At 36.1% G+C, this 15,056-nt stretch overlaps 1 protein-coding gene across 2 annotated transcripts in view; it reads left to right on the top strand.

Moving 5' to 3' along the window:
- cdh24b (cadherin 24, type 2b) overlaps positions 1-15,056 on the top strand; it is a 164,757-nt gene that overhangs the window by 137,254 nt on the left and 12,447 nt on the right. For both annotated transcript variants that reach the window (XM_039654595.2, XM_089131144.1), the window contains exons 7-9: positions 7,506-7,762; positions 8,989-9,125; positions 13,726-13,847. In XM_039654595.2, the coding sequence (XP_039510529.2) occupies positions 7,506-7,762; positions 8,989-9,125; positions 13,726-13,847 (516 nt within the window). The remainder of the gene's footprint in view (positions 1-7,505; positions 7,763-8,988; positions 9,126-13,725; positions 13,848-15,056) is intronic.

Raw genomic sequence — 15,056 nt, 5'->3', positions numbered from 1 at the left:
GAATCCTGGACATCGACTGCCGGACATATCCGGGAAAAAGAGGATGGTGGTAACCCCTACTACTCAGCTTTCTCCACAGAACAAGAGCCTGCTAGCTTAGCTTCTAAAAAAAGATGGCTGACACTATGTGTACATTCTGTGAGTGAGATCCCACCCTCTAGGGACCAGTTGAGAACATGCGGGACAGCCCCTATTACTGACTGTAGTCTTTAGCCTCTCTTATGTAAAAAATACATAAATCTCTCGTCTCAGGGGAATATGAGCGTGGAAAGCATGGTTATTCGAAAATATTACAGGTTTTCTACTAATACAAAGCTTAAGGGGATACTTCACTTTTTTTGGAAATAGGCTCATTTTACAACTCCCCCAGAGATAAACAGTTGAGTTTTACCATTTTCGAATCCATTCAGCCAATTTTCTTATATTTAGAAGAATATCAGTAACTAGACAGTTTCTGGTCTCATTGACTTCCATAGTAGGAAAAAAATATATACTATGGAAGTTAACGAGACCAGAAACTGTCTGGTTACTGATATTATACTAAAAATCCGAAAATCGGTTGAATGGTTTCGAAAACGGTACAACTCAACTGTTTAACTTTGGGGGAGTTGTAAAATGAGCCTATTTCCAAAAAAAGTGGAGTATCCCTTTAATACTAAATCCTGATATAGCCTACAGCTTGGAACGGCATGAGGGGAAGAAAAATGATGATAGAATTTTAATCTTTGGGTAAACTATTCGTTTAACACTTTGTCCTCGCGCTGGCATTACACAGCATTATTCACTGTTCTTAGACTAATCAACACAAAGTGAATTTTCAGAGTCATAATTATCCAGACAGTGCGGTGCGTGTGTGTTTGTGTAGGCTGGTGGGTGGCTTGCTCTGATTAAGCGTATGCAGATTGCTGTAAGTCTGTGTTTATGCGTTTGCATTTGTGTGAGATAGAGAGCTGCATTAGCTACACAGGCCTTTAATGGAAGAGGTTTGTGTATATTTGAATATTTAATATGCCGGCAATAGATCCACGTCTGTGGTCTCTTGTGGAAGTGTTGTTCAACCTGTCCTTAAAGCGACTCTGCGTTTGACTAATGTTAAAGTAGCATTAACCACCTTTTTGTAGCAAGTCCAATACAGCTTTCCAACAGTGCCACCTAGTGGTACAACATGTTTTAGGAGGGTTGAGCAGAGTGATGGACATTTTCTTGCTCATTCAAATTATGAAGCTGTGATGCTGTGAATTGAACATAGATCCGTGGACATTCCTATTAATTTGTGATGCAGAATAGAAGATTGCAGGTTCAAATTTTTTATTATTTACATTCATGGATTTGACAACTTAGAATTATTATTGTACATTAATTATACATTTATTTATAGGCATCTTACATGACACTCAAGGAAACACAATAAAACAATATCTGCCTGGACAAACTGGATTCAAGCATTATGCAGTGCATGCATCACTTAAGCTCAATATTATATCTGGACGTGTGTTCCCTGAGAATCAAACTCATGACCTCTGGGTCGTTAATGCCGTTGTCCCCCAGTTGAGTTTTAAAACATCTGGGGATGCTGTAAATCTGTCCTCCCTCTGTTATTTATATCCATTTATTCTCAATGTAACCGTGGAGCTAATCCAGAGTCATCAACCTATGATGCTGTCCGGATTATCTGTGTTTGTTTTCTCTCCGAGCGGAGAGATTGTGTTAATCTTCAGAGAGAGAGAGAGAGAGACAGAGATTGTGATTGAGGGTGCGAAGAAGGACTGTGGCAAACAGGAGAAGGAAATATAGTGAGAAGGAAGAGAATTTTTTAACCAGGATTGATGCAAATGTGGAATTTTGAATAAAACCCGGTTTGTAAGGTTTAAGAACATAAGAAATGAATGAGAGAGCAAGTGAAGGGAAGCAGAACATTGTTAGAATGTTGAATGTGAATTGAAAGGATAATCTGGGCTTAACGCCCCAGAGTCGTATTAAAACACAAGAGAGACAGCGAGAGCAGCTGTGAATCAGGTGTCAGGCAGACACACTGATTCAAGACTGCCTGTCAACATTCAATGCGGTGACATGCGCACGCACGCTCACAAAAGACATGCAGGGGACGAGTATTTCAAGCACAGAGACAACATGTGTATGCACAGAAAGAGAAACAAGGAGACATCAGGAATTCACAAAGAGAATAGATCAAAATATCAACCTGGGATATATGGCCTCACAAGTATATGACGGCATTATTTACTGTTTGTATCAGGGTGAAATGGAGACAGACTTTGTTGTTGGGCAATTTAGCCCTCTCTCAGCCTGTTTTTCTCTTGGTGATTTAATGTATAATTTTATTCCTTTATAAATAACTATTTAACTATTTGGGTTATGACTTATTATGAGTTATAATAAGTTATGAGGTGCATTTTATTGGAGGTACATGATTATTATTATCATTATCCCTCATCAAATAGTTATGGAAGTGATGCAGTGTAGATGCAGTTGGTTTAAATAATTCCTTTGTTTTCCTATATACTATTGCATACAGTTTTTTATTTTTTATTTAATATTTTTATTCAGTAAGGATGCATTACATTTATCTAAAGTGATGGTAAAGACATGCATAATGTTTCCAATAAATGCGACTATTTCTATATTTTTATATTTCTATTCATCAGATAATAAAATTAAAAGCAAACCACTGTTTCCACAAAAATAATTAGCAGCACAATTGTTTTCAACATTGACAAGAAATGTTCGATAATAATTGATCCTGAAGACTGGCATAAAGATGCTGAAAATTCAACTTTGGCATCAGAGGAATAAATCACATTTTAAGATGTATAAAATTAGTAATTGTAATAATATTTGTTATTATTACTGTTATTTTTTTTATCAATTAAATAGAGCCTTGGTGAACATAAAATACCTATTTCTAAAAATAAAAACATCTTACCATCTACCTCATTTCATATCTCTCCAAAGATCAAATGCTTGAAAAGTTATGATCTGCCAAACGGTATTATGGAATAATATAGTGTAATGTAGTATAGCCGAACAGTGGACCATATAGAGAGCCTAATTAATTTCGTAATTGCTATTCATTAGAGAGCCATTTAAAAGAAAAACTGGAAAGTGGAACAAGAGAGAGAGGAGGAGATTCAACCCTCAACTAAACTTTGGATTAAAAGTATCTTATAAATAAACATACAAATAATTATAGTCCCATAGCTAGACCAGCATAAAACTAGCATGAACCAGCCTGTGAATTCATTTCAGTCTGGTCTTTTCAGCCAGGTTTATTATAAACAGACACGAGTGTGTATTCTCAGACCGCTTCTCACTAGGAGTGGTGTTGTGCGTGTGATGGAGTGATGGGATAAGAAAAGAAGAGAAGGATGGAGGGAGAGTGAGTGATTGAGTATGTGAGAGAGGAAGGGATGGGGTGATGAGTGTGTGCTCACAGTGTAAGTGACATCTCTCCTCCTCAGACAGATTGTCTCTCTCGGCCTCTAATGGGATCCTGTTAGGAACCTTTTCTCTCCATTTATCCTCTACTCTCTTGGCTTGACTCTGTCCCTTTTTTGTTTCTCTTTTGCTCTTTCTCACCTTAATTTATGTTTTTATTTTGCATGTTTATATTTCAATATCGGTGCCCTTCAACTGACCCCTACCCACCGAGTGATTTTTAATCTACAATCTTTCTTGTTTCAGGTTATAGATTCATAGCAAAATGTAATATGGACTTAATGGTGCCTACCATTCAAAATTTGGGGTTTGATAAGTTTTTTTCAAATGTTATCGAAAAACAGCCCATTCTCACTCCCAAGGCGTCACCTAACTGACGCCTTGGGAAGAATTTGGACATGCTTCAATATGTGACGCTTTAGGCGCCCTTTAGCGTCAGTTAGATGACGCCCTAGGATCGCGTGTACCCTACCCTCACCCCACACCTAAACCTAACCGCGTCCTCTAACTGACGCTTTCCTTTAGCGTCAGTTAGATGACGCCGTAGGATCGCGTCATGTAAGTGACGCTAAAGGGCGCCTAAAACGTCAAATATTGAAGCATGGTCAAAGGTGACGCCTTGGGGTGAGAATGCGTTGCGAAAGAAGGCCAAAAAAATTTTTTTTTGCTACATTTTTTTGTCCAAATTCAGACCAAGGCTACGTTTTATTTTTTATATAAAAATGTAGTAAGAATAGATGCATTATTACAATTTAAATATGTGAATATATTTTCAAATGTTATCTATTGCTGTGATCAAAGCTGAATTTTCATCATCATTATACGTCAGTATTCAGTGTCACGCGATCCTTCAGATATAATTGTAATATAATTTGGTGCTCAAGAAACATGTCTTATTATTATCAGTATTGAAAAAAGTTGCTGCTTAATATTTTTGTGGAAACGGTGAAGTATTTTTTTCCAGGATTATTTGATTAATATACAGTACAGTTCAAAAGAACAGGTCTTTCTTTGAAATAGATTTTTTTTCTTGTAACATAAATGTGTTTACTGTCTCTTTTGATCAATTTAATGCATCCTAAAATTATTATTATTATTTTATTATTATTTTAAAATCTTGCTAACCCAAAGTTTTTGAGCTGTGTACACATATTGTTGCAGACAGTACAGACAAATCTCAATGCTATGGCACAATGACATTTCAGACAGTTGTGTGCCTCCAACTTTGTGGCAACGTTTTAGAGTGAACCGCAAAGCCACACTTTTTTGTACTAGAATGTCACTGTGCACAAAGTGCTTAAATAATGATTTTCTGCGTCTCGTATGGATGAACCTTACTAACTGTCACAAAGCCCAGACCTGAACCCAGCTGAATACCTTTGAGACGAATTGAAACGCAGACTTTGTGCCAGACATCAGTGTCTGACCTTACTGGCAATGGAAGCTAATGCCTGCAGACATGGTACAAGCTGTTTTAGAAGAAATGTGAGAGATTAATGATTTAAAGCATAATTGAAGAGTTCAGATGCAAAAGCCTCTAAGTGCCATTTGAAATTTTCTTCTAGAATTATAATTTTTATCAAGCTTATATTTAAGTTCAGTGATTTCACTTAAATGGCAATGATAATTACCTATTAATTGTTATTTAAGTGAAATTACTGAACTTAAATATACAAGTTTGATAAAAATCATCATTAAAGAAGAAAATTTCAAATGTCATTTAGAGGCTTTTGCATCTGAACTCTTCAATTGTTAATGCTATAAATCTTACTGTATCATATTTGATACACACATTTTTAAGGCCTGTAAATGATGAAAAAAAAATTATCAAAACTTTGCTGAAAATCCTGTTGCACATTATCTGCTACACGTTTTCTTCCATCTGATTGACTTTTTTTGTAAATTGCTTTTTGTATAATTCTAAAAATGTCCACATTCAGACTGTGGTACAGTACATGACATTGTGTCTTTTTTGCTGTGAAATATTTATTTCAATTAAACACACAAATAATTTTTATAACTTAGGTGTACGTGATTAACAATACATCTGTTTTGTTGTTTAAACGTGAGTATCAAACATGATCAGGCTTTTAATTTGTTATTATTGGAGTGACAAATTGATTTAGACTACAAACGATCAGTATTCACCTGACCTTTTGGCCATATGAATATCAACAACTTAACCAAATTGCATATTTTTGTGTTTTTAAGCTTGATATTTTCTCATATATCATAAAATATGATTAAAAAAAGCATGATGTAATAAATATGATACTCGTGTCTAAATATGGCTAAATGTTTAAAATCTTGTTCCTTTAAAAAATTACACATTTTTATTGTCAGGCTTTACAGTGTAAACTAAAGGGAGCATTTATTCACCACCATGTCTTTCCAAACTGGTATTCCTTTCTTTCTTTTTCGAATTCTTTGTTTAATTCAGCGATCTTCGGTTGAGGTAATTATCACCTCTATGAATGCCTTCTAGAGGTATCTATAAACCAAGACCATTTGCTGTTGTTTTTTTGAGACTCAAGCCAAGATACCAAGTAATGAGTCTCAGACCATGTTTATGAGAGTCCTCAAGATCAAGAGTCCAACTCTGGTGAGACAGAACGTGGCAAACATTTGAAGTGTCCATAGTGACCTGATGTCCTTCAGTCAGCTCAGTTTAATTCAGCTCATTTCAGTCTGTCCTTCAGCCTGAAATCGAGGCCAAACACATTGTGTGCCCCACTGACTGCTTCCAAACTCAACTTGGTCTTGTGTGTGTGTGTGGTCATATATGCCAGTCCAGTCGTTTCTGACTTCCTTCAGCCCCTGTCCAGCTATTCTTGCCAAAATCAGCCCATTACCCATTCCTGGTGTGCCAGCTTCCCACACAACCCTCCCAGTGCCAGATTCAGATCCCAAGACTTGTCACAAAAATGCTGCCTGGATCTTGCTACTGCATTAGCATGGCCATCCTCATCAAAGAGCAGGATTGCATTTTTTTCCCAAGAGATAAAAAACAAAACGTAATTGAATGTCAGATAATGCTGTTTTTGAAATACCACACAGTGGCTTGTAGTTCAAAAGCAAAGTCATTGTCGGTTTGATGTTTACGCCCTGGACCTGGATAATTGTAAGAAGCAACTCGACAGCACTATCTTGCGGTGTTGACAGCTTGATTGATAAGTCAGATCGATCTACTTTTATTTACTGCTCATTCCAAGTTTCAATTGGATGTCAAAGATTCATCGGCACCTCATTTTCAACAGCATTGTATTTTTTACAGCCATCCAGCAAACTGGCTTGTTTATTATTTACTATCCCATCAGCGTCTGGTAACCAATGTAATTTAACAGCCTTTCCAGGTCATGCAGTTGCTCTCATAGAAACATATATGAAAACAAGCAACATCACCAAATATATATATATATATATGTGTGTGTGTGTGTGTGTGTGTGTGTGTGTGTGTGTGTGTGTGTGTGTTTGTGTGTGTGTGTTTGTGTATACATTATTATATTAATATATTTTATATAATAACTAGTGTTAGTCATTGCTTTGTTGTTGTCTTAAAACAATAATTCTTAAAATATTTAACAAATTTTTTTTTTTCAAATATAGTTCTAGTAAATATGTGTTATTTCTAAAATTATTTATTAATTCATTTTATTTTTTACATTTTTAGGCTTCATTTAGATTTTTTGTTTTAGTAATTATGGTAGTGGTTACAGGCTCTACAATATGTGCATTTAAAAAAAAAAACATATTTAGCTTTATTTTTATTTCAGTTTTAATAATTTTTTCATCTAATATTTACATCATCATGTTTTTTTATCTAATATTTACATTTTATTTCAGTTAACAAAAACAACTATTTTAATAGTTTTAGTTAAAAATAGCCACACTGCTGTTTCTGCCCCTTACTGGTTTGTGCAGATGCCCAATAGACCCATTTAATAATATAATAACAGTTAGTGTGTGCTATGTTGAGCTCATGTGGGCAGGATGAGCAATGCAGTCTTGTCATAAGGTTTATGTTCATATTGATGTTTTTGTTTGATCTACAGGCGGTGGACTATGAGAGCCGTAGCTCCTACTCTTTCTCAGTGGAGGTTCTGAATCCCATCGTTGACCCTCGATTCCTGCGGCGTGGGCCTTTCAAAGACCGTGCCTCGATCAGAGTGGCCGTGATAGATGCCGATGAGCCCCCTCGCTTCTCACGGGCACGTTACCGAATGGATGTGTCTGAGAACTGCCCAGCTGCGTGTACAGTGGGGCGGATCAGTGCCGTGGACCCAGATACGGGGCTCACAAACAACATCAGGTACACTGTAAAAAATTATTTTTTGATAGTGTTTATTTATTATTGGAGTACATTTGACAAGAAATTCTATTTCAGTTATTCTACCTCAAGGTTTCACGTTTAATTCAGTGTTACTTGGTGATTACTTTACTAGCAAATTCTGAGAGAAAATTGTTACTATAGCAAATTATTTCCAGTGAACAGAAGTGCTTCTCAACCTTTTTGATTGCTAGCCTCCTCAAGGCCCAATGACTTTGCTAATTGTTGTTTTAGGATTTTAAAGATTTTTTTTAGAAATATTTACTCACCATTTCTTTCTAAATATAAAAAAAAAATGTATGGATTATAAAATTGCCCACCGAGTTTTTAAGATTTTAGTAATTTACATTACTTGTCCAAGTACAAATCACTCCAAATGAAGCCACCTCATATATCAAGGGGTTTAAAGACTGTGGGAATCTTGGTTCTTCAGAGACGAAAAAAAAAAATAAATAAATAAAAAAATACCAGCTGTTGAAGAAGTCTCTTGATCTTTAGTTATCTTAGCTTAATGTCATTTTAAATCATCTTGCCCCCGGACCCCTGGTTGTGAACCACTGGTGTACGAGCTAAATTTGATCAATACACTGAACGTCCAGGTAAAAGTTTCTATCAATACTTCTGAATACAAAGTTCTGAATAAAATGGCTGGGATGAAAATATTCACCAAGCCCATTGCAGTGTATTTCCCACAAAAGGAACATAAAACCTTAAAATTTGGCTCTATAATGAGGAATATAAAAAGGCACCATAATTTTGCTGCCTGTGGTTTGGAACAGCCTTCCCATCAGGAACATGCCTGGAGTACCTAAAGCACATGTCCGGGTAGGCAGCTCATTAGAGTCTGGAGCAGAGCCATTATGTCATTAATTATTGTTGTATGCTATTCTGTTTTCCATGTAAAAACACTTCAAAACATTATCACGGAAATTAAGGTATTCATACTACAAGGCACGTTTGCTTGCCTCCACATGGAAAAGCCAATGATCAAGATCCATCCCAGTGATCTACAGTTATTTCAACAGTGCCTAGTTAGGGATCAGAGGATTCTCACTTTGCTAATTACGGCTCTTTTGATTCACGCCGCTGGGCTTAAAACAGCTCCTGAATGACAGATTTTCTGATTAACCGCGGGGCTTTATGCATCTGCTCACCTGCTCATCATGCCACACATTTCTCCTCCTCCATTTGTCTTCTTTCTCTCTCAGGTTCTCTATCGATCCTCAGTCTGACCCAGAAGCTCTGTTCCGGATCACTCCAGACACTGGGCTCATCTCTACAGTGACTGAGCTGGACCGAGAGAATGAGCAGTGGCATAATATCACTATTATTGCTACACAGAGAGGTACACACACACTGTCCCAGTGACAGGGAAGCATTTAGCTACAAAAAAAAGTAGCTAACTGTAATGAAGCTAGTTAGTTATCAAGTTATACATGTATAATTGGATAAATATCCATTTATATAATTTAATCAGAGCTCAGAAGTTTCTAAATCTGTAAATAAAATAAAAAATCTTGTTTAGGTTGACAGCATTACACTTGAACAAAGTTTAATACAAAAAAGAGAATATAGCTCAATATAATTAGAATATTGCCAAATATTTCTAAAACAAAAAATGCTGTGACACAGCAGAATTATTATAGTATTATTTTTGTACTTGTGATTAGCTTAGATTTTATAATTTTGTTTTTTAGTAATTCAGTATTCATTCATATTTGAATTAGCCTTTATTTTAATAGTTGTCATTTTATTTCTATTTGGTTTTATTTCAGTTAGTTGCCAAGGCCCAAGGCAACATTTATAATTTTCTAGTTTTTTTAAGTTTTTGCTTCCATCCAATATTTGTGTTTTATTTATTTCCACTTCATTTCAATCAATTAAAACATTTTAGTTAACACTGCTGCACAGACGCATGGATCAATGATTTTTTTCTTTTTGAATTGGCTTGTTGAAACGCTTCACTGATTAATGTGTTTGTGCAGAAATCACTGCTTCTTTTTATAGAGAAATATTTAGTTATATTCAATTATTCTTTTTAAATACCTTTCAAGTTTAATTCACTAAAATGACTACATTTGAGAGAGAATACTGTTCAGGAGAGCACATTAGATCAGTGCCTCAGTTTGCTCGGCTGTCAGCTGTGTGCGCAATATAATTTGACATTAAAAACAGTGATTTGTCATGATGAACCGCTACATGTTTCAAAAGTAGATTGTTACTGGAAAAGCTGCACAATTTATTTTTATTTTTTTCTATAGTTCATAACTTCCCAAAATACAGTGACCTGGAAATTGCATGTTGTTTATTAGCTCAATAATTCATAATAATGGTTGAAAATTTCCATGCCATTTCTCATTTGTATAAAGAAGCAATATTTCTGGCTAAAATTACTAGCAGATATTTAATGGATTTGTGTTTTGATCTTTTATTTATGATCTTAATGCATGCATGGATTAAACATGGTTTAAACGTACATTGAATTTGCACTGCTCAGGGAGTTAGCATGTTAGTAGATGATCTATGCCGCTGTGTTACAGTATGGAAAGTAGGTCTAAGCCGCTTCAGGGAGGCCTGATGGCTATTGTAGGCAAAGCCTCTTCGCAGTAATGTGAAGCAGTGGGCACTAATCCACAACATCATGTCACAGCTGTGTGTATGTGTACGTATGTGCGTGTGTGCGTGTGGATGCAGTCCAAGACATTTGTGTGAAAGCAGTCCAAACCACAGACAAGTGTGTGGGACTGAATTATAGCAAGAAAGACAGAATGCTTCAATTTCTCTTTAGGCTCACACCAATCCATTAAGTTTGTTCAACTTATACTGTACCAATATGCCGATCTATTCTGAATTAAAAACTAATGAAAGCTATTTGTTTGCCATGACAAGCCATTCATCTAGAATATGAAAAGTAACTGCCGGAATCCTATTTTATTTATATAGCACAGTTCCACAGACAAGACCATGCAATAGACCCATATACATTTCAACAATACCATTAAAAATGTTCAATCAATAGTAATAAAAATGGTATGATTGATTATTAGTATACTGCAAATAAGCAATTACTAAAATCATAAAAATTGAGGGTTCAGAGTTATGGGACAATACAAGAAAGCCAGACTAAAATGCTGTAACATTTTTCTAAAAACTTTTAGATAAAAAAAGTCACACAGTGGGTCCAATATTTTTTATAGATTTGTAAGGGTGGATTTTCTGCAGGGGTTCAGGCCACAAGACTGCCGAATGACTAAAGAAACATTATTAGCAAGATGGTAGAAAACGGTACATTTCTTGTCTATTCCACCCACGGCCACTTATACCAAAGAAGAAAATAAGTGCAGTTACAATAGCTTGATATGTGGGAGAGCTTTGCTATAGAGAGGGACAGTATTGTGTTGCAATATGTAGTCAATACCAAAAATCGATACCAAATAAAAACTATTTGGCACATTAGTTGTAACTGTAAAGGTTTAATGACAAAATATGGTTATGGTTACACTTAAAATAGTTACAAAATAAATGTATGAGATGATGAGAAATTATACCAATAATCTTACCCAGCATGTAAAATATTACCAGAGAGAGAGGGGGAGAGAGAGAAATGAGGATCCCCAAGTAAGGGAGAGTGCCAGAGCATAAAAAAGCAGAGCATTAAAAGAGACAGAGCAACAGTTATAGTCTTATTTTATCCTTTCCCTGACCATGTGACTAAAACCCAATTGTGAGACATTCAAAATGGCCAATCAGATAATTACACTTCCCCCATTGTTCTAAAGGTGTGACAATTCATTGACCCTCGAAGTACACAAATCTTGGCCTACAGGCCTTGAGCACGATCAGCCCATCTCTGTCTTTGGGAACTCTAAATGGTCCTTGTGGTTGAAAGAATGGTGGAACACAGTAAAGTTCATTTCAAATGTCTTGGATTATTTTCAATCCTACAGATTCATTTCTGTATCATATGAAATATAGATTTATTTATACTTAACATTTCTTCTACTTGGATACAGAACCAAAGTGCCTTGATACGCACAGCATTATTCAATGTGTTGACGTCATTTCCATAGATATCCATAATAAAGGCTAGATGTTTCGTCCACGCTACTGGCCAATGGAGGTCGACGTCTGCACCTGGCGGCTCGATCACTCGTAACATTGTGTTTTAATGGTGCATGTACTTTTTAAATAACCATAACTTGCTCAATTTTACATCGATTTTCAAACGGTTTGGTTTGTTGTAAACGTCAGAGATGTAGTTCTGACACTGCATACTTATGAACAATAAGTGTATAAATAAATAAATAATCATCCAGAATTATAGTCACATTAATAACATTTGCCAGAAACCAAACCGTTTGTAAATCCGTCAAGATTTCAACGAGATAAAAGTATTTGTGTTTGTGCTGATGACTCATCTTACACCAGCTTGCCTGTGACAAGATACCATGTGCCATAAGACATCTAGCTTTTATTATGGATATCTATGGTCATTTCCACAGAAACAGGAAGACAAGGCAGGACATGTCGAACAGCTCCTCCCCTTTTTTAAATAGCCAATAGCGGTTAGTTTAGATCACAGCCTGGTCAGAGCTGTTGAGCTTGGTATAGCCACTGTTTCCTCCTAATCTCTTACTGTTTCTCCGTTACATCTGATACTTTTTCTGGTATGCACCGACACATACAGTGATGTGAATAAGTTTGGACACCTATGCTAAAGTTGCCTAAAAAGAGGAATAAAAAAATCATCTTTTGGATATTGATCTTAATGCCTTGATTAGGAAAATGAGGAAAACTCCAACCTTTAAGGACACAAATTTTCCTTGTGAATGAATAATGTATCATAAATAAATAAATGTTTTTTTCCTTAAAATACAGGGTGCATAAGTCAGGACACCCCTATGTTAAATTCCCATAGAGTCAGGCAGATTTTTATTTTTAAAAGCCAGTTATTTCATGGATCCATGATAATATGCATCCTGATAAAGTTCCCTTGGCCTTTGGAATTAAAATATCCCCACATCATCACACACCATTCACCATGCCTTGAGATTGGCATGGTTTTACTTCAGTTAGCCTAATAGCTAATTGATTTGCATTGAAAGATGATCTTATAGAAAATACCCAATGCCTATCTCTAGGTGTGGTGGAAGGTGTGTGATGATGTGGGTCTATTTTAATTGCATGAGAAATGACATTTGTGCTATAGATACGAACTTTCATGAGATCGGGCTCATCTGAATCATTCCCTATCCCCTTATATAGTGCAATATGTGCCATCCACCCTGTAGAAAATAGTAAATGTGTGAACAAGTGACCAATTTTAGCTGCATCTTCAGCGTCTATTTGAGGGCGGGGCGCTGTAGTTTCGCTTCAGTTGAAAATCTGATCAGAAGCTGAAGTGCAGAGTGATGTCATCAAAATCAGTGATCCATATTGGCAAAAGTGAGAGACTGTTTTGAATGCTTATATCTTCTAAATGTGAATTTTGTCATTGGTTTGGAGCACATAGATGGAGCTTATAGATAACAGTGAGACTGACATGTTCATACTAAAAGCCAAAAAACATCATTTTTGATTTCATGGGGACTTTAATGTATTTTCCCCGCAGTTTGCCGCAATGCATTATGAAATTGCATTGTCTGCAAAGGATACATGTGATGCTGCTACCTTTTGCAATACAATGCCTTTAAAATACTGCTTCCGTAGGCAGCTCATTACCTTTGTAAAAGAGTATGAGTGTGTGAAAATTGTCAGCATTCAGCATATGATTTCTCAAAGTGTGAGTGGACGCGCATGTGGAAATGTGCGATGAACTTTAAAAGAGAACAATTTACCTTCAGTGTCCGAGGCTCATGGCGAGCACACCTCAAGAAGCCACTCAGTCCGTGTCGTGCGTGTGTATTTTTGGTGACTTGCTTTCTCTGCTCTCTCAATTACCTCAGATAACCCCAGCCAGGTGTCCAGAGTGGTGGTTGCCATAGAAACGCTGGATTTAAATGACAATGCTCCAGAGCTAGATAGGCAGTACAACACAGCCATGTGTGACTCCGCTTCCACTGGACAGGTGAGAGAACAAGCCACGTGTTATAATGGGTGCTAGGAAGGTCGTTCTTGTCTCCATTGACTTGATAATTCGTTACTCCACCCGAGGTGTAAATGCACAGGAAGTGCTCTAATGAGAGTCCTTTTTGTTAAACTCTGTAATGAGGTAATTTTCACAGATGAATTATGGGTGATTAATTACCTTTTCTCAAAACTTCAGGCCTTTAGACTCACTGACTCACACTCTTTGTGTTCATATAGATTTGGTGGTGCATGAAAGGTTTTTTTTTTTTGTACACTCTCATTTTTTGTGTGCACATCTGTGAGTGTGTCCATTTATACAGCCTGCACGTTGATTGATTAGTTCTGCCGTTACCCTGCAGCTGAATCACTGCTGTTCCCATTTAGCGGATGCTTCAAGCTTTCTCATCTCCTCTCTATAGATATACATTATAATCTGCTCATCTTTTGGTCTGTTGGCTTTCATCCATTTTGCCTCTCCTTCATTTCGAGTGCCTGTCTCTCCATGATATTGTCCATTTTCCCCCCCTTTTGGCTGACTCATGTTTTTTTTTTTTTTTCTTCAATTCTTAATTGGATGTTGTGCAACTGTTAAGCTGTCATAGCTTGTGTCCTTTCTCCTGTCTTCATCATTTTGCTGTTTTCGCAGCTAGCAGTAATTGTGAAAGTGCATTGTGATTTCACCAAGTAGGACAATTAGTTCCTTGATCAATGTTATTATCAACCTTGTTGGTACTAGAACAATATTGAATGTGCTTACAGGCAAGTTTGATATCCTGGAGTACAATTTCTAAATGAGATGTAGGTACTTTTGTGCACTCGCAATGTAATAAAATTAAGAACACATAGCTGGTATTTTTATGTTTTCCTTGATGCTTCATCAGACAAGACATGTTTTTCTCGTAAAACTGTTGTCTTTATTATTATTAATAATAGTAATTTTCCTTTAGGGACAATACAATCTATTTAATCCTGAACTTAACTTTCCTGAACTTATTCATAATCTAAACTAACAATCAGTCTTTCCTCGTCCATGTTTGATGACCACTACACTATACCTTCACAATACAGTCTGTGCGATTTTTGAAATGTTATTAGTACAAAACAGTAAAAAACAGTTAACTTCTGAAATATTATTCCAATTTAAAATAACTGTTTTCTATTTTAATATATCGTGAAATGTAATTTAGTACTGTAATTGCAAAGCTGA

The sequence above is a fragment of the Pimephales promelas genome, chromosome 5 (assembly GCF_988280905.1).
Source record: "Pimephales promelas chromosome 5, fPimPro1.hap1.1, whole genome shotgun sequence".
In the NCBI taxonomy this organism is placed as follows: domain Eukaryota; kingdom Metazoa; phylum Chordata; class Actinopteri; order Cypriniformes; family Leuciscidae; genus Pimephales; species Pimephales promelas.
This window is presented reverse-complemented; position numbering and strand designations above follow the sequence as displayed.